The sequence below is a fragment of the Epargyreus clarus genome, unplaced genomic scaffold, assembly GCF_041222505.1.
Source record: "Epargyreus clarus isolate Ecla_fem2 unplaced genomic scaffold, WU_Ecla_fem_2.2 ptg000014l, whole genome shotgun sequence".
Classification (NCBI taxonomy): Eukaryota; Metazoa; Arthropoda; class Insecta; order Lepidoptera; family Hesperiidae; genus Epargyreus; species Epargyreus clarus.
In genome coordinates, this window is record NW_027332222.1 from 7,906,220 (window position 1) to 7,928,221 (window position 22,002).

A 22,002-nucleotide genomic window follows, 5' to 3' on the forward strand; every position below is an offset into this window, starting at 1 on the left:
AGGTCGCGAGATGGTAACCCTAGCTGCAGTGGAGGGCGTCAGCGGGAAGCAGGAACTGGAACTGACTTACAAAGGCGCACTGGGGCAGAGGCAGGGCAGCGCGCCATTTTGTCGGGTAATACAGTGAACAGAATAACGCTGTCATGTCATGATTTGCCGTGTTGTGGGGAAACTTTGCCACATTTGTGGGAAAATGTGGCAAATGGATAGAATTTATCATACTATACGTTGAAGTTAATAGTTCGAAGAGCATGTGGCATAGTTGCTCACACAACAAATGTTTTCCAGTTATTTACACACAATCCAATACATAGGCCGATAAGAATCTGTGTAACCGCGATTCGCTCTTTAGGAGATTAGGAGATGAACCCCTAAAACAATGATTCTAAAAGTGGCGATTTTTTTCAGATGGTAGCGCCGCGGGTCCAGGAGCCCCAGAAGCGTTCCTAACGTCCCCAGAAGGTGACAACATCCCGGTGGCGCTAGCGGCCGCGGGGCCCGGCCTCTGGCGCGCCACGTACACACCCCGGCGTGCGGGAGACCACCAGCTCAGGGTCATGTGGGCTGGAAGAATTGTTAAAGGTAAGGCTTAGAAGCTAGTAATTGTTAGTTGCTAGAAATTGGAATACCAGTCAACTTATGGACTAACGTAATAAAGTCGAAACCACGTCCTGTTTTAAGTTTTACGTAGTACATAGTATCAACGATATAACATTTCTAATTAACTTAAAAATGGCTACTACTATAGCCAGTAAAACTTAGAAAACGTAATGTCTGTTATTCAATATTTTCGTATCCCGAGGCCAATTCAACCTGTATACATTACAGAGTGAATTGGCCTCGTTACTCCTTATTTATTACTTATCCGTATAATGACGGCTTTGGCCCTGAAGACCCACTTGAAAAATTCACTCTATATGTCCAAACATACAAATCGTGACACTTTTAACATGATACCAACACTGAATACTTTTCTCAGGTTGCCCGCTAACAGTGAACGTGACAGCGGGTTCGGAGAGTGGCGACGCGTCCAGAGTAGTGTGTTCTGGCGCGGGCTTGGCTGGTGGCGTAGTGGGCAGGGAGATCAGATCCTGGATTGACACGAGACGCGCCGGCCCGGGAGAACTCACCGCGCACTGTACTGGACCTAACAAGGTTTGTTGACACTTAGATAATTTTTAGATGCTTACGGGTGGATAGAACTTAGGTTTGTGATTATTTAGATATAATAAGTCGCTTTAAATTCACGTATAATTAGGAATATCTGGATTTACCGGTACGCGATGTGAAATAATGTCTTATCTTTAATAGACATTACATCATCGACAAGTCTGATAACTTTTTGGTTATCTTTAATAGACATCATCGACAAGTCTGCTTACTTTATAGTCTAATGATAAAATAGTGTGATCATTTTGTTGTACAAGATTGAAGCCGCAAGTGCGAATACAATTATAATTATATAATATCTACAATGTCCAAATGAGCAACAAAGCAACATGGATCAAACGCGCCCTTGGCATTTTTATGCATTAGATAGATATACTTCCTACAAAATTCTGAGATTAGGAACTGCACGCTAACTCTACAAATACGTCACATACATCCACTAAGTAATATGCACGACCCACCAGGTGGCGTACTGCGAGCTGTACGAGCACGGTGACGGCACGTTCACGCTGAACGTGAAGCCGGCGGAGGCGGGCCGGCACGTGCTCAGCGTGCAGTTCGCCGGCGACCACGTGCCCGGCTCGCCCTTCGTGCTTAAGGTCGCGGGGGCGCCCGACCCTTCCAAGGTAAGTCACTACTTAGTCACACCATTTTTTGGATTTATTGCCTGTTCTATGCACGGGAATTAATAGGACCATTCTGGTTGCACAAAATATTATAGAAAACTGTAGGTTTTGACCATTTAATTAATGTTTGTAGTAAGCAAGTTACTTTTAAAGGTTGTAAAGGGTGTTTGTAAATGGTAATTGATGTAAGTGTATAAAATTTCTCTTGAATAGTAGCATTAGGTAGATTATTTTCTCATTTCATAATTCTATCACATGGAGTAACGTGCCATAATAGTAGCGGAGTATCTCACTAGAAATAAATGATAATAGTGCCCTCCAGTTTAGAATCATTGCAAGTTTCTACCTCTTTATTTATGAGATACAAATATTTTAGCACGTAATGAAGACTTTTGTATAATATTTTACAATCACCTTAGCCAAAAAAAAAATAGAGACGAATACAGAACCTTTTCGAAGTAGGGTACTAAAATGACATTACAATGGGTGTGTATGTTAACGTGTCCAGGTCCGCGTGTACGGTCCGGGCGTGGAGCCGGGCGTGCTGGCGACGTTCCAGTCGCGGTTCCTGTGCGACACGCGCGGCGCGGGCGCCGGCCAGCTCACGGTGCGCGTGCGCGGGCCCAAGGGCGCCTTCCGCGTAGAGATGCAGCGCGAGAACCAGAAGGACAGGTCCATACTATGCAAGGTGGGTGTTGTAAATAGAAGTTACTGTGTGTAGGTTGTTATTCTTTGACCGTAAGATGCTTTTGAAATGAACCATTTATTGATACTCTCTCATTTATATACTGATAATTACGTCATAGTAGTCAAAATATTTAATAACTATATTACGTATAAAATACACGTACGTATACAATACTATTACGTGTAAACTATTTACACAGAAAGTATACGATAATTCATTAATATGAGAAATTATCAGAAGATATTGACTGAAAATCATTTGCTGTTATTTTATATTTAAATAACCGTGATTTGTAATCTGTCAGATAACACATTGTATTTAAAATGCATTTATCAATTTAAAATGATAACGCAAAATGATATTTTTAATGAGTACCAAATCTAAATTTATTAACAAAAAAATCTAAATGCATAATGCATACTCCTAAATATAACTATTGAAGGACGTTAAAAAAATATAATCTCAATTTACAAAAAACACAGAATCAGTAACTATTTATTGTATATCCCCAGTTCTCACCCACCGAACCCGGCGACTACCGTGTGGAGGTCCGGTGGGCGGGCCGCCACGTGCCCGGCTCGCCCTTCCCAGTCATGATCTTCGACACCCAGGAGGAACTACGACGGTACCTGCAAGCCACCGCCGCTTGACCACGTCACTTGACGCCAAACTTTGTGACCGTTTGACCATTGGTACTACGAACGTGTTAGTGGGCGCACGTACGTTCGTATGGGCGTGTACGTATGAGTCGCTTGTCAACGGACGAATGTACGTTTTGTCGTATGATTCTGTGTGAGCCGTTCAATTCTTCTATAGTATTCAGTAGCATATTGGGGCTTACCCCATCAATTCTCAGCAGACGCACTACACGTCAATAGAAGCAATCTAAGCTTCATTTTATCTGGAATAAGATACAAGGGTAGGCAACTTTGTGAATCTGTATTATACGGAAGTGTTTGCCAATTGTTCAAAGTGGTCATAAAGTTTGACGCAAATTCATTGCCATCTATGTATATCGATAAAGAAATCATAACAGTGTAGAGTAGACGATAAATCTATATCCACTCGACATTTTCGTAACTCTGTTGTAACTTACAGCTTTCATTATTTCATTGATGCCCAAGTATATTAATTGCCATATTCAACAAACCAGTTAATAACATTTATAAATTGTACTGCGTAAAAAAGAAACAAAAAATTGTATTTATTTTATCTAAAAATGCTGACATTAGGAGTATATTTATTATTGCATATATGTACACAAAAAATAAATTATAAAAATCATGTTTAAATTGTATTATCTAAATAGGAATTTTGATTTGTAAATTGATTAACTACGAAAAATGTTGTAATACTTAATGCTATGATAAATATGTAAATGTAAATTAATAATTCTTGCAGTTAAACCAGTTAACTTTAATAAATGAAAGTTGAATATTTTATTAATATCATACATCAATTTTTTGATTTGATTGCTTATTAAATGTATGTATTTGAAATGATTTATATTATCTGATATTTTTTTGGCTTGAAAGTTATGTTAAAGTTGTGCACGGCCATGAATAATTATTCGAGAGAATCATAACTAAAGGTTTTTAGTATACTGCATGACTGTATACATATATTATATATTAGATAGTGGTCACTGCTCAAAGAACGCATAGTATATCCTAATACATACTGGGACCAACAAAATAACAAACAAAAGAGTTTTACTAATAAAATATTATATTTAATTCCGTCCATACAATTCCACATAATGTAAACAATTCTAATAGTAAATAACGAATCTCAAACTTATCTTCTAGAAGTACATTCGGATGTAAGTAAAAGCATAATAAATTGTTTATTTGTTAATATTTATTAATAATTGTGTAGGTGTAGGAATCACTTATAACTTAACTATGTAACTAACGAAAGTACTTGTTTCTTGTTATCAAACAGCGTGGAGTCGGAGTGACAATTAAATACTAATTTTATTCCCATGGAATATATGTTTTGTAGATTTGATTGTCATTCAGATGGTATAAACACTGGAATGGGAAACGCTAAATGATCAGTTACTAATTGTTAATAAATTGAATTTTATTACTACTCTGTTTTATTTGTTTTTTCCTAAGTCATTTTTAGGGTTCAAAATACGTTGTTATTATTTTATGCATTAAATTGAAAACGGATTGTTTACTTATTTTCTCAAATATTAAGCCATTGTTACAATTTACAATATAATAATTAACTGATATTGCCCAAAACATACATAATAAAAGAAAATTTAAGCAAATTTAATAATAAAACAAGTTTAATATTATATGGATATCTTATATAGTGGGTCTATATAAAATTTATACAGTTTATCTCAATATTTGCCGATTTAAATGTATTTTATCCAATTTAATGCGTAACATACACTAATAATGAATAATAAAAATAATCACTACTTACTATTCAAGACAAGTCGAGAAAAAAAGGACGGCATGGCCATACAATTTTAATTTACCATTTCTCGTTCAAGATTTTTGGTAGTTCAATAAGACAGGTACTATTTTGCACTTCTATTTTTGCCCTGTGATGGAGACATAAGTACCCATAGATTCCTACATAGGAGCAATTTATTTCAACTAAAATATTGTAATTCTTAATGCTACATTAGCGAATTAAACAAGAGTATGAAATTAATTTTAAAAAGTTATTTTATTCATGTCTAGATACATATTTATGAGTTTCTTATTTGGTTTCACATAGGCATTAGGGTTTATACCGAAAAACGACGCTTCGACGATCTGGATACGAAACTTGGGCATTGCCTGCCATTTGAGAGCGAAGAGCATCCAAACTTTGCCATAACTGTTGCATCTGCCCGAAAATGATTACCTCTAGTCTTTGGATTGCGCTGTGGAGTTCTCCTGGAAATAAAAATAACATGGGTTATATCTTTAGATTGCAGACTAAAGATAGACCCCTGAGTTCTACATTGATACATGGCATTTAATTTCCATTATACCTATTGCCTTTAATTCAGATAAAGCTACGCTATTTTTCTGCTATAGGTAAAGTACAAGTAGGAAATATATTGAAAGTAAAAAAAATATGATGAAAAGAGCATGAGCATTGAGCATCTATGTTACTTAACAATTTTAATAATTCTTAACTTACCCACAAAAAAATCATAAGTAAATACAAAGAGTGATTGGTACAATTCTGGCGTAGATTTAATCGCATTATTTCTATATTTTTTTACAAGTAATTAAGTATAGTCCACGCCAAACTGTTAGTCCGCTCTGAAGTTGTTGTGAGCAGGTGTAGTCATACAATTTGCTGTCTACGCGATTCATTTCTATATTCAGAGCGGACTAGATGTTTTACGCGGACTATAAATAGATAAACATAAATAATAAAAACTTACTCGAAGTAACAACTCCATGCAGTCGCCTAGTGATGGTAGCGTTCGCAGTGGCGTTGACTTCTTGCGTTTTCACGGAGCACATGGCGCGCGCTTCTTCGCGCGGACCGAAGCCGTGGTACGTCGCGTTGCGCGCTTCTACGTACGGCTTGCGGTGCTCTGGCGCATTGCTGATGGTGTAGTGTGGACCGCGGGACGCTGGAATTTTGAGTAAGAAAATAATAGTGTCAGAACTCTTTGAAGCTAAACTGCCGGTCGTAAAGTGGTGGTATGTCGCGTTGCGAACTTCTACGTACCTACAGCTTGCAGTGCTCCTGCGCATTACTAAAGCTGGAGCTGAAGTTAGAATGTCTACAGATCAGTAGAACTATTTGAAGTTTGAGTGCAGTCGCGCCACCACCCAATAATATTACGTATGTACCTATAGTTCTTTCTTAAAACAGCAATGTAAAGCGAATTAATGGTGGTCTTAAACATACAAAAGCGACCGAAATAAAGTCTAGACTGAATGGCATGACAGAAATTATAATTTAGATTGTTACTTTGCCGGGGATCGAACCTGGGAGTCTTCGCTTGTAAGATTGGTATCGTACCAACTGCGCCATGCGCTTTAATTTGCGCGATCCTGACTTACTATTCTAAATAAATTGTAACTTAACTGTTTAGTCATTTTGATTAATTTCAGATGTTCTATTTGTGTAAACATAAAACCTGTTCTACAAAAACAAACATATTGTTATTTTCTGTCAATAAATTGTTCATTGTTGAGTTCCTTGGACACGTCAATTTAAATCAAAGGAAGCAAGATACACCGTAGGAAATGTATATTTCAACTACAATCAATCATTGACACTTATGTACCCCTCAATTAGTAATGATTTATTCATATGATTCGAATAGACACAAAAAATTAGCACACAAACCACAAAGACAAGTGGCAGACAATTGGCCATGGTGACTTTTAGGTAGCTATGGAACCTATAAATCACAATTTATGAATTGAACTATCATTTCCTGGGTTAATATAATCATTGTAGGAAGAGAAGATTAATAAATCCATACCCCGGAGAATTCTCAAAAGGTGCGTGATTTGTACATACTATTTGTGCCTACATAGTGGCACAATTTAGTGCACTACGACCTGAAGACCTAAACCTTCTCCCTTTAAGAACAAATATTTAGCAGAAAAAGGCAAATGTTTACTGAAAAAGTGCCAATATTTTGTTTATTCGAGAACTTCTTTTTATAAGTTTAAGTACAAAAACCAAAAACCACAAATCATGATACCCTATACCTAAATTTAATTCACCACGCAGTTTAAAAACAATTTGTTTATCCGCAACGGCCAATTTTGGAAACGTCTGAGTCGGTTTTGACAAAACCGTTTTACACATAGCGTTTCATTCTATTACTTAAGGTCTCGTATATATTTGTGGTATACGGACTTACAAAACTTAGTTCTGCAATTAATTAAAATAGCTGCACACTTAATATACTTTTCAAATACATAATTAATTTAAATACAAAAAATTAAGATAGTAGTTATACTTACAGTAAGTATTTGCGGGCGCGGTTATCACTTGTAAAACAACAGCGTAAGAGAGCACTGAAACTGTTACGAATAGATTTAACATATTTTTATTTTTTAATTTATCCTTAATTAATTTAACACTTAAATCTCATGTATGACAAGCTTAACAAGAGATATGGTACTTGTTAAAGTATCAAGTACGGAAATGGTTCAATGATCTGTCATGGTGGAGATGAGCGCGGTGACTGAAGCACATGAAATCTGTGTGTTGGGAATAAATAGTAGTAACCTATGAGTACACAGCCGCATTGACTGTAGAGAATACCTGACCATGTGTTCTGTACATAGTTAGATGATACATCTTAGAATTGCTACAAAATCTACAGGTATCTAAAATCTGGTATCTACTTACTACGTTCATCAATTAAACTTTATTCAACATTATTATAAAATCTATTTAGTTTAAATTATAATTACCTAAGTATTTTCTATTACGTCAAGTACTGACAACAGTGTGAACTGTGTACCCACATATATATGTGGGACTAGGTAAACAAGAAAAAACAACATTAAGAACGAAAACAGTACCTATTTATTTATTTATACAATTTACATGATTTTTTTTTCAAGTTCCTGAAGTACTTCAAAGGGAAGGAATAATTTATGAAAATTCCATGAGAGTAAGTAGGTAAGTACCTACTTTGAGCGTGTTAAAACTATTGATTTACGTATGCTGTAGGGCGGTGTAGTTCAAAGCGGACAAAAATAGGAATTCGTTGAAGGCAAACATTGCTGAAAATAGGGAAACGATGAGGAATGCCTACAGAAATAGTTACTCACATACCAACAAGAAGCATTGTAAATGTAATATTATCTCTGCCGTATAATAATATCAATCTGACAATGATAATAATGGAGCATGATCTTATATATAAAATTCTCGTGTCACAATGTTAGTTATCGTCCGAAACGGCTTTACTGATTTTCACCAAATTTCTCAGACCTACTGAATATGCATATATATTCAGTAGGTCTGAGAATCGGCTCCTATCTATTTTTCATATCCTTAAGTGATAAGGGTTGTTCACCTTTAACATTTTTTTATTTATATAGCATCACAACGTTTGCCGGGTCAGCGAGTATCTTTATACAAATTTTATTGTGTAAAGTTACCACGTGAATGGATTATGTATGTGCATTGGACAGTAAGACTTCAGTTAGTCTTTGCAACCAATAATATGTTATCTGACGGACCCAGCTGAAATCAGTTAATTAAGATAAACGTATGTTAAACTTATAAAATGATTTTGAAGGTAGATGCTGCAGAAGGTGGACACAGGGCATGTATTTGATATTTCATCTACTATTGTTATTTTTGAAACAGTAATTCGACAGTGAAAATGGTCGTAACTCATAAACGATGTTCATAATCCATTTAGCGCAACAGACATTATTATCAGCGTGTTATAATTACCGTATGCCATTTATATGGTCCCTCTGTCTCCTTTTTGACATGCTCTAATACTACAATCCGTTATGGTCGCTATATGAATATAAGATCTAATCTCATACGTAAAACGAAGGATATCTTCCAAGGTTTGTCATTGACCGAATCGTAATTTGTTTACATTAGAGCATATGTTAAATTTTTGTGTTGATATAACGATCGACATTATTTTAATCTTAACCCACATCTGGCCTCGCGAGATGCTGAAATTTCAGTCGAAGCAAACCTATAATTCTGAATTTAACTGTCGATGAATCATTTACCGAGTAGGCTAAATAATAACGCATAATTCTATCATTTGAAGAATGATGATAATTAACCGATATGTGTATCAATTTCACCAATACATTTTGTGCAAGATACGTAAGTAGGTATATATACATCATATAATAGAGGTAGTTATAAAACTGTCTGTATGTACTTCTGCCCGGTATTTCTGGCTGTTACTTCTGCTTTGTAAGTGTAGTTTGGAAAGGCAAGGATAGATTTTGCACCTTAATATTCAGCGACAATACGGTATCTGTCGTTTAGGTACCTACCCCAGGTACTTGTCAGTATTATAATATCAGACGTCTAGGAATGTAGGGAAAATATCTAAATGAAGTGCGATTTTCTGCTACTTTTCGTGAATCATAATTATAAATAAACGCTTTTTCTACGATCTAAGTTTGAATGTCACATACTATAAAAGGTGCAGTCTTTTGCAGCAACCTTTCAAAGCAAACACAGTACCGTTCCCAATGCTATAAGACAGAAATAGGTCACCGCACTTATTATTGGTTTGCCGTAGCCAAACTCTCCGTGACAATCCGGGTCACTGTCATAATATCAACTTATCTACGGTTGGTTGCACACAGTATCAAGTATCAACCTCTATCAGTGATATAAGTCCTGTGGAAAAGTGTAAACATCGACTTATATACATAGATTAATCATAAATCTAACGATATGAAAAGTATGTTGACACTTATACTAAAAATTTTGTGTGACACATAAACCCTTTTAAAGTACAATAAAAGGTCGCACCAAATGGCTTTACACACGCTACGTAACACCATTTTGGATTTATTGAAACTTAGATACAAGACCCGATATGCTAACAGTGAGTTATTTAATTCTAAATGTGCCAAGGACCTGAGTATCCATGGGTTCATGGGGCCATTGTTATAGCTCTTTTATCACCATGGGAAAATTAATTCAATTAAAATGTGCTATTTGTGCTTCACCGGTGCAGTTGTAAGCAAATAAAAATGTCGTAAAACTAATTGTCCTCTTTTAAGCGTTCAATACACCGTCTAGAGGCCTCATAAGCCCCTATTACACCGACCTAAAATATCAGATCAATACTGACTTGAACTACTTTATTGCAATAATTTTTTTATATATTTCCAGCATATTTAGTTTGCGACATTTTACGTAGCTAGTGTCTATCCAATACCTCCTAGTAGATACTGACTAAAAGGAAAATATTGTAAGGTAAATAGGTAATGATCATTGCAAACCACAACGTGTACCTATAATGTAATTTTGAATATCCTACTTATATAATCATATGATAATGATTAGATTTCTAATTGTGTTACTCGGTAATATCGGAACGGTATATGTATCGTTAGTGTGAAGGAACCTTTAGCAGACTGTTGCAATGGGACAATCACTGCAATATATTTAAAGCATACCACAACAAATATATTGTGTAGTTGTGTACCTAATTAGATACACAAAACATTCAATTGGATCTTTTATGTCCGCCACAAAAACTAGAATATTTCACTAAACGACAACTAAAGCCAGATCTACATATTAGGTATATGTTACAAAAATACCTACCTACTTACAAATAAACTTAGTATTACAAAGTTAATACAACACTCAAAATAATTATTAAACAAAGTTTTAAAACACGCAGTATATGCTCATATCACATAATGCTGACAGTAGGCAGGCCTTACTGTCAGCATATATACGTGATATACGTGTGGGTCTGCTAAAATGGCCATGAAAGGGTACTTTTGATACCCAGCGGTTGGCGAATTCTCTCGTGAATTGTTTATCATACGTGAAGATGTAAGTATTGACATTCTTACAATCGCAGCAACAGATTGATACCTTAATACTCTTATGTTAGTATTTTAGAGACCGTTACAAAACGATATTTGGGGTAGGTATATTTTTATAAACAGTCATCATCCTCAGTTCCCAACATTGTACAACACCCAATTAAAACAGATTAAGTCAGATAAATAAGTCCTGCTTTCGAAACAAAAGATAACATGAACCCATAATCAATTAATTCTATGTTCACGGCCAGATTCATGTTGTTTATATATAATCCTCTATCCAGTTACATCAAAGAAGTTTCTACTGTTAAACAGTTTATAGTATAAAATGAAGATCTGTGTGGTATTATGTTGCCTTGTGGCAATCTCATTTGCAAGCAATGTCGGTATGTACCTACCTACTTACTAATTGGTTAGCAATTTAAAAGTTGCTGATTAGATTTTCATATCCCTTCGAAATACATGATTAGTACTTGCCATTATAATTAGAAGGATTTAACCAAGGTTTCAACGTCATGCTACTTGACGGTTAATTAGATTATTTTTTTAATAAGGGGCTATTTTTGTTTTACGCTCATTAGCAGAAATAAAGAAGTGTTAAACTCTTTCTTCTAAATTTTTATTTAATCAACGATGGTGTCGTCAATTCTTTACTATCCCACTGCGGGCTCAGGTCTCCTCTCGTACTAAGAAAAGAATAGGCCTTAATTCACCAATCTGACCTAATACTCATTAGTTATTAAAGAATAAAAATTGTTTTAAGTATTTACACATTGTATAAATAATTACAATTTCTAGATACCAACCAGCCAGTGCATCCAAGATTTATAAACCCTAATGCTGTGTTACGACAAGTGTTTGAAATGTTAAGATTTCTGATAAAGAACGGCAATGCAGATATGGTTCCAGTGTTAGACCCAATGGAATTTGAGTATCAGAGTTTTGCAATTAAATTACCGAATAAATTGTTAACGTAAGTACTTACAACGAAAATAAAATTCATTAAATGTGCAAATGGGAGAGCTATGCACATTACATAGCTACTTTACTACATAGTACTTAATCTAACTAACTCGAATATTATTAAATTGTAACTATTCTAAAAAATTGTATGTGCCTGACCTATATGCATTCAAAATATTTTCCTTAAAAAGTCTATCAAAATATAGATACTCTTACCTACAGCTTAAGTACAAGTACGTAATCATTATCAAACACATCTAGTCGGCTAATTAATTGCACACCTAATGATATACAATAACATATAGGTACATTACAATTATACCAAATCACATATCTTTGTTTACTTTCAGCTTGAATGCAAATTTCACGAATGGAATTTTAGAAGGCTTAGGAGATTTTGAGGTCGTATCGGTAGAGTTCATTAAGAGCGAGATTGCAGTGGATTTGTCTATAACATTTCCATTACTCAAAATTACAGCAGGTAAGTACCTAGATTGTTTACTTAACTATACAAATTTCATTAATGTAACGTCGAGTTATGGCAATCAAAATAATGGAAAAGTAGACTTAAATGGTCCCTATAAACCTATAACAACGGAAAGAAGTATCATCATCATCATCCCATTACTGTCCCACTGCTGGGCACGGGTCTCCTCTCATAATGAGAAGGATTAGGAGCTAGGACATAGTCCACCGCGCTGGCCAAGTGAGTATTGGTAGACTTCACATACATTTGAGATTTTTTTTTTATAAGTCTCTCAGGTTAGATTTCTTTACGATGTTTTCCTTCACTATTTAGCAAGTGGTAATCAATTTCTAATACGCACATAACTATGACAAATCAGAGGAGCGTGCCTGGGATTTGAACCTCGGACCCCTCGATCGAGAGGCCGAGTTTCTTAATTCGGACCGGTCTTGAGCTATCTGAATCCAGCGGTTACCCGCAGTCCGCTTCAGGTCATCAGTCCACCTGGTCGGAGGGCGTCCTGTACTTCATTTGTCGAGACGTGGTCTCCATTCGAGGACCGAGGATTTGCTATATGATTCCTAATATTGCCAATCTTGTTTTGTGAACTTTTATCCATAGTATCCATGGAATATAGAAACAAATCAATTAATACCTACATACAGCTGCCACATCAGATGTTGTTTTTACAAAAAATTTTTGCTGTTTACAGAGACATATGAAATGGAAGGAAACATATACGAAATCATACCGTTAGCAGGTTATGGAAGATTTGAGTAAGTAACATCTTCTATATTTATTACTTTATTTATTAATTGCTAAAATGATTCTCAGTAAACAAGTACATTTTTATGAACTAAATTTCATGCATTGGCGATTCCTAGAAAAAAAAATATTATACGGCAAATAAAAAAATTGATAATACGTTAATTTTAAATATTTTATAATTTAGATGCATAAGAATATAATTCGTTTAACATACCTAATTATCAGTTTATTTACAGATACGAAATCCTGAACTTTAAATTTTGGACTAAAATTTATTTGAAACAATCAGAAGATGGCCAATCAATACTTATAGATAGATTTCACGAGTCTCAATTCAGTGTAGACAAAATTTCGGTAAGTAACTATATTAAAAGTATTATTATTTAAAAAGATTTCAATGTAATGTAAGAAAGTCTAGAATCAATGGCTATGGAAAAGGGACAGGCCTTGGATTACTCCGATGATACTAAACACAAAATAAATTATTTACTTACTCACCTATAATGTAACCTAGGTGGTAACTACTTATGTACTATTGTGAATGGCATGTCTTTTAAATGCAAAAAAAATATTACATATAAATAAAATAAAACTAGGCCATGATTAAGTTTCTTAAATACAGACTCTACCATAATTAACTAAACAGTAATTTATGAGTATCGATCACCAGGAAATGGTCCACAGTTTCAATCTGCTGAACACGATTATGGACGCTCCTATTCTAATTTATTGTCTTATTGTCTAATCATTCTCGATTTTTATTGTCTTTGACTTTTTATTTACATAACATGTTCTACCATTGTAGAAAATTTAAAACTTTATCAGTGCCTATGATATTCAAATAAAGCATAAGTATAACTGAATTAATGTAGTCTTTGAGATCTTGGAGTATTGCAGTAGATTATTTCCTATAGTATTGTATTGTGAAAGACATGTTTTCCTGGCGCTGGTAGGTATATACGCTAAAAATTGTCGGTATGTGTCGAAGCACGCCGGATAGTAAAAATATAATATAAAGCTCAAACTGCTTCAATAATTGATCTTATTTTAAAAGAACAAAAAATTAACAAATTTAAATCCGAACGACCAGTAGCATGCAAGAGCATGCATCTCGGCTGACTTGCATGTGGGGGCTCCTCAATTAGATAGTTGATAGTTATCTTAATTGGCGATAGTGTCTACACACTCAAATATCAAAACTTTAAATAGTCAATTACAACTGTGGTTGCATATCGTCGTAGAGTTAAAATTACCCGATCCGCAACCTACGGTGATTTTGTAATTAAACATTCGTTGGTCTCTAATTTGCAGTCAATTTTGTATTAATAAATTTTTTTCAGTCCCACACCGACTTCGATGAAAACATTGACAATATCTTCAACGCTCTCACAGAAGACCTCTTAGCAGAGTATTTGAATCGTTTCAGTAAAATAATTCTTATGAAATACAGCGACAGTGTGGTAGAGTCTATAAATCCCTTCTTAAACGAGTTTGAAACATGGAGATTTATAGCAGCTATTTTGTGATATCCGATTGTTTAAATAAATTAATGTAAAGTTAACTTTAGTTTTATTTCAATTACCTATGTTGGTGATACCTATATTGGTTATCACCAATCTGCGTTGTGCAATGTTGTAATTAAATACATAGTTTTCTTATTATTTATATAGGTACCAGGTACCTACTTGTTCATATAATAAGTAGGAAACCACCTAATGTAGGCTTATATAATATGACAAGATAAATGTGTATAATGAACCCACATGTTTTTGAGCCGAGCGGAAACCATTTAAATATACATTTACGTGTAACTGGTTGTTTAACTTCTATTTACGAAAATCGATGGGTAAGTAGTGTACAAGTATAGTTGTCCTTGTAGTTCCGGGACTAGAATTGGGCTACGGTATCCTCTGCCTCTGCTAGGGGGCTTTCGGGGTCGCGGGCGGCAGGAACGGGAGCTCGAAACGTCCAGCAAGCAACCACTAGCGGAACCATCCGGTGTTGCTACCCGCAGGGCAGATTCCAATAGGGGATCGCGCTCGGAGGACTCCGAGTGTGTTCTGTCGGAGATCCCAGAGATCTCCACCAAGCGCTGAGCACGGCACCATGTGGGGGGGGGGGGGTTAGTGCGTTAATACTCCCACATAACCAGGCGTTGCTCCCACGCCATCGGGTACGTTTTTAAGGATTCCCCCTCGTCAATAACAAAAAAAGTATAATGGGCGTAAAACGTATAAAAGATAAGCTAAGCAGGTGACTGATATGGAAGATAGGTATCGTTTTATCAACAATCATCATTAAAATCTAATAACTATATAATAATTACGGACTAAAAACCGTGCGATTTGTATAAGATAGGTATTGGGGTAATGATGATGATCTAAATACAATAACAACTAAGTAGGGATCATTGTCATGGATATATGAATATAAGTAATTTATTATGAATCTGACCATGGCATTGGACAGTTGTTATAAAGTAAAAAACTTAAATCATTAATACCAGTTTCGATTCAAATTTTATAAAAGTTATGTCTAAAGCTAAGTTTTATCAAAAGGAGTAGGTACATCATTACCTTCCTACCTATATGTATATGGCTCTAAAAGTGCGTAACATAGGTTTGTAGTTAAAAAAATAGTAAACAATCTTTATATGGTAAATCCTACTTATTTGATTTTTATTTAATAAAAATATATACTTGTGTTCCAGAATGAAACTATTATTTTTGTGGCTTCTTTACCCAGCTATCATCATAGCACCTAAAACAGAAATGATTGGTAAGTAGGTACGTTTATTTTTCTCGCGTCGCGATTATTTTTAAAAGCAAGCGTCATTTAATAAGCTCATATTTTATTCCACAGATTTATACGCAGAATTAGGTCTTAAAAAACGCAATATATTAATAAATATTCTTATCACGAAATTGATTGCATATATTCGGTACATCATAATTCATGGCTCAGCAATTATTGGAATTCCAGCCCTAGACCCATTCCGAATGGAAGACTTCCATATAATTATACCTACTGGACAATTTAAGTAAGTATTTATTAATATGATTAATGCATCATGCCTTATATCAATATGATAATACGAGTAGGTCAGTATGATTATTTTACACGCATATAGGTAGGTACTTCTTGGTTTAATTCCTAGATAGGGAGATACATATTTTATAGACCTACCAAATTAAGGAATTCTGGATTGCATCATAGATGAGAAAAGATTATATATTTACCTATTTTATAAAGATTATACATATACTTATTATATTGTTTTCCTATAATTTCAGTTTAGATTTACAGTTGAAAAACTTGTCACTGATAGGCATTGGAGGATTTGTCATGCATCGAAATAATCTCTATCTTTCTAATCTCACTTTTGAAATTGAAGTGTCTATGCCTCGCATAATTATGAGAGCTGGTGAGTTGATTGTTTATATATTTCTATACGTTTCATTTTATACAATAAATTATCATACAGAAATAGAAAACTGACAACATTAATTTTAATTATATTATATAGTTGAATCTCCCCAGAAATAGCAGAGATCCGCATTATTAATAACCTTTCAATTTTTTTTTTGCAGAATCTATGATTTTAAAGCAATTAAATAATGACTTCAATTCTTCCCTACCAATGTATAACAAGGATCAGATAGAGTAAGCATATATTCCTTTTTATTTATGTTATTAAAGTATAAACTATTTTTATAATGTACCTACTATTGATATTCAATTTATATCTACCCTCATTATAGGTTTGAGTTGGATAATTTCAGACTTCAAGCACAATTGCAGTTAAAACAATCTGAAGACGAAAAATCTATTCTCATTGAAAAGATTGAAGACGCTGATTTTGATGTACCAACATTGAAGGTAATTACAAATATGCATCCATAGTTTTAAATTCCTATTCCTAGTTTTATTACTGCAAACGAACGTAACAAAAAAGGAACCAGCAAAATATTGAACGATCAGCAAACAAATCCTTGTTATTGTACTATTTAGTTATAAAGGACATATTAGCGTAGCGACCATATCAACTCTAATTAAAATATGACTTGTTATCTACTTATATACCACAAAATGTATATTAAACATTAGGTTATATAATGAGTATGATACTGTGTTCCAAACCATAAATTATATTTCAGATAAATTTAGATGAAGTAATCGACGAGAACAATTTAGACGCCTTCTCCAAGATAGAAGAAGGATTAACAGATTACATCAAAGACTGCAAAGATATTATTACGAAAATTATAACAAATGCAATCATCACTTTTGGCAACCCTGTCCTGAATCAATTGGATACTTGGCGCTATATTGCTATACTTTGAATGTTCTTTTTGTCTTAAAAAAGGTATAAATGTTACAAATAAATTACATCATATCAATCTATAAAAATAAGCAATGACTAAACTTTATTTAATGATTAATCAAAGTATAATGTGTACCTAGATGTATATAGTTTGTACCTAGAATCCGATGACCTAGATGTAAGCAAACAAGGTGTTGCCGACCAATATTCCAATACTCTAAAGTCTAACGAATTACTTAGACACGAGGTTCGCATAGTAACTAGAATGAAACTTCACACAAATGTTTACATATTTAATAAGTATAAAAGGTTACTAACAAAAATATTTATCACAATTACCGATAGCTTCGCTTTCATAAATGCAACACTTTTACCACACTTCACGACACACTCCCTTAGCATCCAGCAGAAAACCATCCGGGCAGTCATCGGGTTCATCTTCTATTGAATCATCGTACTGAATATTCTTTATAACAACGTCGTATTCTTGCACTATTTCTGGCATGTAGATATCGCTTCTGATCATTGACGGCCTACCAGAGGCATTTTGAAGAATCATGCATATTAGTAGTACAGAAATAAAAACTTTAATATTCAACATTGTGGCCCACATTGCTTGAGTGTCGGTGGCGAAACGTTGACTGCGGGATAATAAACGATTTACAGGATGAATGTAAAGGACGTCTGTCCGTCGCCCACGTATCGGAAGTCAACGCGACACACTATTAACTGATAAAAGATCAGGCGATCATACAAATCTCATTCAATTGACATTATTACAACTGCTGGATATATAGGCATGTATTATTATACAATTGCGAAATATGTCCCTACAATACAAAATGGTAGCCATGAAGTACATTTAAATATTAAGTTTATTTTTCTTTTTTCAGAACAGCATAGCTAAATATGTCAACATATTAACAGATACAAGTTAATAGCAACAGTTCAATCATGAATATAGATTTAAATTAAACTCAACCTAACTTCAGATTGTGACCATTTAAAAAATATCTTGCATGTTTATTTATCAACAAAAAATGTTAAGTCGCATAACACATAATTAAAAGAAAACAAAATAAATGTAGACAAAATTTCTTAGAAACTATGAATATCGATCAATATTTATAATAAATTTTAGTAACAATTTTAAATAAACTTTAAGAACAGAGTAACATAAATAAAATAAAGTAAATCATCACCAAACTTTATGGCCCTTCTAAACAATTAATCCAAATCTATGCTTGAAGCAGTCAATACCTAAATGTTTAAATTTACGTAACATACTCGTACATAAGTACCTACTGTACAAGAATGAGCTATATCCAAGCGGTCATAAAGTTTGGCGATACAATTCTACTGCTTTGGCGATGGCGGCGCTTGCCTCTCGCGCGGTTGCGGCGGCGCTACCCGTTCCCGCGGCTGTGGCGGCGGCTGGGCGGTCGGGCGGCGCGGTGGCGGCGGCGGTTGGCGCTGCCGAGGCTCCGGCGGCGGTTGGCGCTCGCGAGGAGGTGGCGGCGCTCGAGCTCCAGCTTCGGGGTCCATGTCTTAAAATAAATAATCTCCATTGAGGTTGTCGTCGACACATTATTATTCCGCGATTGCATTGGGGAGATAAGATATTTAAAAAAATTCTCAGGCTCTTAGGCTGGCCGCATACATTCGTTTTGCTTGTTAGGTTTCCGTATTTGGTTTCCGGATTCGGGAACCTGAATGCTATTTTTTAGTATAAAATGTTGAAACTGGCGTACACTGTATAACTGGCGATCGTTTTCCGAATGGAAACACAGAAAACAAGGAAAAAGAATGTATGCGGGCAGCTTTAGGCATACCTGTTTACAATAATTTCCTTGACCATTTAAGCATATGATTTTTTTTTCTAATACAGAAAATGGATTATTTAAAAAAAATAGAGATATTATTCTATTCAGCTTTTGGATGATAAACTCAGACCAATGTAAGAAGCTAAACATCATACCAATTAGCAATCAGTATTTCATATAAAAATCATAGGAAATATTATGTTTTATCAGGTAAACCATACAGGATTTTTTGTTAAAATTAAGAAAACAGAACTGTGATTTTTCTTATTTTTAAATGTTGTTATTATTTTCCAATTACTTACTATTGTTGAATGTTGCATATCACAACACTGTTATTAGGCACACGGGTATGTTTATGACTATTAAGAACTGGGGCCTACCACCATCTTTTAAAAACCATTATAGTTCAGGAAAGTTTTATTTCCTCCTTAAAACAGTAAAATATTCAGACATACACAGTTGACCAAACTTAAACCCTTATTATTTTTTCGCTTATCCATTGTATAAAACCAACTGAAATTGTCATATTTTGCTTAAAAAGTTAAATTTCCTGCCAAAAAAGTAAAAGTATGATTAAAATAATATTGTGTTAAGAGATGGTAGTATGGGTTTAAAAGAAGTGATGTCATACTTAAGTTTTGGGCGGAGATCAACCTATCAAATTACTGTGGAATTTGTGAGGTCCAGACAGTCTATAGACTGTCTCTGTTATCTTGTCTATAACGAGAAAACACAAACCTTTAAGCATTTTTAGACCAGAAGTAGTTTGAGGTCAGAAATTTTACAATACCTAAACAGGCAATGGTTTCACTTTATTATGACATATTACCATATCCAATGCTACTTTTTGGGTAGTAGTAATAGTATGATGATATTAATTTATGTTTAAATTGTAAATTGCTTAATAATTGTATACAGTATTTGATGTGAGAACTTGCTAAGGCGCTAACAACAATAAATATTAAATCTACAGCTAAAACATACCTATTTCTTTTGTCTTTCGTTGTAAAACTTAACTAACATGTATGTGGCTTCTCACAAAAAAAAATCTGACTCATAATTTAAAACTCACCCATATAAACACGATTTATAAGGACATAATCCAAAAATACACAACAAAATAAATCAAAAGGTTATATCTTCATCATCTGATTGTTTTAAAACTATAAATTGGTATTTTAAAATGAATTTAGACAAAAATATTGACAATAAAATAAACTGTCATAACTTTGTTATTAAACGTTATCATAAAAAGAGATGGTCAACTCGGTTACTCAAATTAATAAACCGAATAAAACCGGTTTAAGTCGTTAACGGGTTGTACTCACAAACCGAATCAGAACGAGTTTAACGTATCGACTCGGTTTATCTTGCGCTCCATTAGGAGTACAGTTGTTCTGTGATCTTGCGACATAGATAAGTATAGATATCTCACCGCCTTGTAATTGAAGGAAGCTATTAAATGACTTAAACGGCTGACCATTCTGTCAGCAATTTAATGGCTGTCATAGTGTAATTTACGTGGAACAACAACGAGACACGAAATCGAAGAAAAAGTGCAGAGAAATATTTTTTATTCGTAAATGATCTAAAAACTTTTTTTTTTTTTAATATTTTTCAAACACGAAAATAAATGATGGTGACAATTTCAATTGTCAAAACTGGTTACATTTCTTGTTAGTAGTGAGTAATCTTTACTAATCTATGTCTTGCGACTTAAAGTCGGAGTGTTGAGAGAAGAAGCGCTTTTTATGTGTACCCAAAAGTGTCCGTCAAAAGTCGTTAAATTGAAGTGGCATTATAGTAGCAAATACGAAAATAATTTGGACTGGGAAAATAGTGAAAATTCTGCAGTACTTTAATCACAAAAAATATTTCAGTCAGATATAGTATCCTGTAAATGTGGCGGATTTTGGAAAAAGTTTTAATTTTCTCATGTAAAAAGCTTTTGGATTTTACGTTAATTTCTTAAAATTATTCTCAAAGACCTATTACGATCATAAAAACTAAAACTCATATTATTTGACACTTAAATTAATAATAATTTTAACATTATTATTATAGATTCGTTATAATATATTAAATATCGATAAACATAATCGTTAAAATTTTCCACTTCTTTGCAACATTATGCTATCCAGTGGTGACCCCGCCACACGACCTTTTCATAAATCGCTATATTACAACGCATACACACGAAGTAAACATTAATTTATCACAATGAATTGAATTCTTTTGAGAATAGCCTAACCCTAACTCTGAAATATTACTTTCTATTGTTGAAAGATTTTTATCGATTATATTCGTTCGTTCATTCATTCGATTGAGAGAATTGATATAGCATGTCCTGAGAAATCGCTAAGATACAGTTATGGAGTATAGAGCAATAGAGTACGGAATTACTATACTCTTTGGTACGGAATTCCGTTAGAAATATATCTGTTCTTATCATAAGAAGTAACATCTAGGTTATTATATTTTTTGAGTAACATCTCTATGTACCCAAAAAGTCCGTCGAAAGGTCCAATCTAATTTTTAATTGGTGGCGTTAGTGTAACAAAAGGGTAAAAAACGGCATACCTTTTTTAAACTGGGTCTAAAAAGAAAAAATATTTTGACTATATAATAAATGACTTCTTTATAAATAATAATGATGAAATTCTATTGTATTTTAAT

At 34.1% G+C, this 22,002-nt stretch overlaps 3 protein-coding genes and 1 long non-coding RNA gene across 5 annotated transcripts in view; 3 read left to right on the forward strand and 1 right to left on the reverse strand.

Moving 5' to 3' along the window:
* Positions 1-4,575, forward strand: part of jbug (filamin-type immunoglobulin domains fbug) — a 120,725-nt gene extending 116,150 nt beyond the window's left edge. For both annotated transcript variants that reach the window (XM_073079842.1, XM_073079841.1), the window contains 5 exons: positions 409-582; positions 980-1,155; positions 1,635-1,796; positions 2,305-2,484; positions 2,997-4,575. In XM_073079842.1, coding sequence (XP_072935943.1) covers positions 409-582; positions 980-1,155; positions 1,635-1,796; positions 2,305-2,484; positions 2,997-3,134 — 830 coding nt within the window. In that variant the 3' untranslated portion in view covers positions 3,135-4,575. The remainder of the gene's footprint in view (positions 1-408; positions 583-979; positions 1,156-1,634; positions 1,797-2,304; positions 2,485-2,996) is intronic.
* Positions 4,576-9,951: 5,376 nt separating this feature from the next.
* Positions 9,952-14,740, forward strand: LOC140747601 (uncharacterized). The gene is made up of 5 exons (XM_073080152.1): positions 9,952-10,024; positions 11,781-11,955; positions 12,251-12,614; positions 13,405-13,533; positions 14,520-14,740. The coding sequence occupies exons 1-5, from the start codon at positions 9,952-9,954 to the stop codon at positions 14,703-14,705; spliced, it is 927 nt and encodes a 308-aa protein (XP_072936253.1). The 3' UTR covers positions 14,706-14,740.
* Positions 14,741-16,195: 1,455 nt separating this feature from the next.
* Positions 16,196-17,592, forward strand: LOC140747409 (uncharacterized). Its single transcript, XM_073079844.1, has 5 exons — positions 16,196-16,219; positions 16,473-16,603; positions 16,770-16,842; positions 16,941-17,058; positions 17,337-17,592. The coding sequence occupies exons 2-5, from the start codon at positions 16,525-16,527 to the stop codon at positions 17,520-17,522; spliced, it is 456 nt and encodes a 151-aa protein (XP_072935945.1). The 5' UTR covers positions 16,196-16,219; positions 16,473-16,524; the 3' UTR covers positions 17,523-17,592.
* Positions 17,593-17,783: 191 nt separating this feature from the next.
* Positions 17,784-20,895, reverse strand: LOC140747411 (uncharacterized). Its single transcript, XR_012102870.1, has 2 exons — positions 20,399-20,895; positions 17,784-19,050 (listed from the first exon to the last, which is right to left on the reverse strand). It is a non-coding gene; the product is annotated as an uncharacterized LOC140747411 (long non-coding RNA).
* Between the last annotated feature and the right edge of the window lie 1,107 nt (positions 20,896-22,002).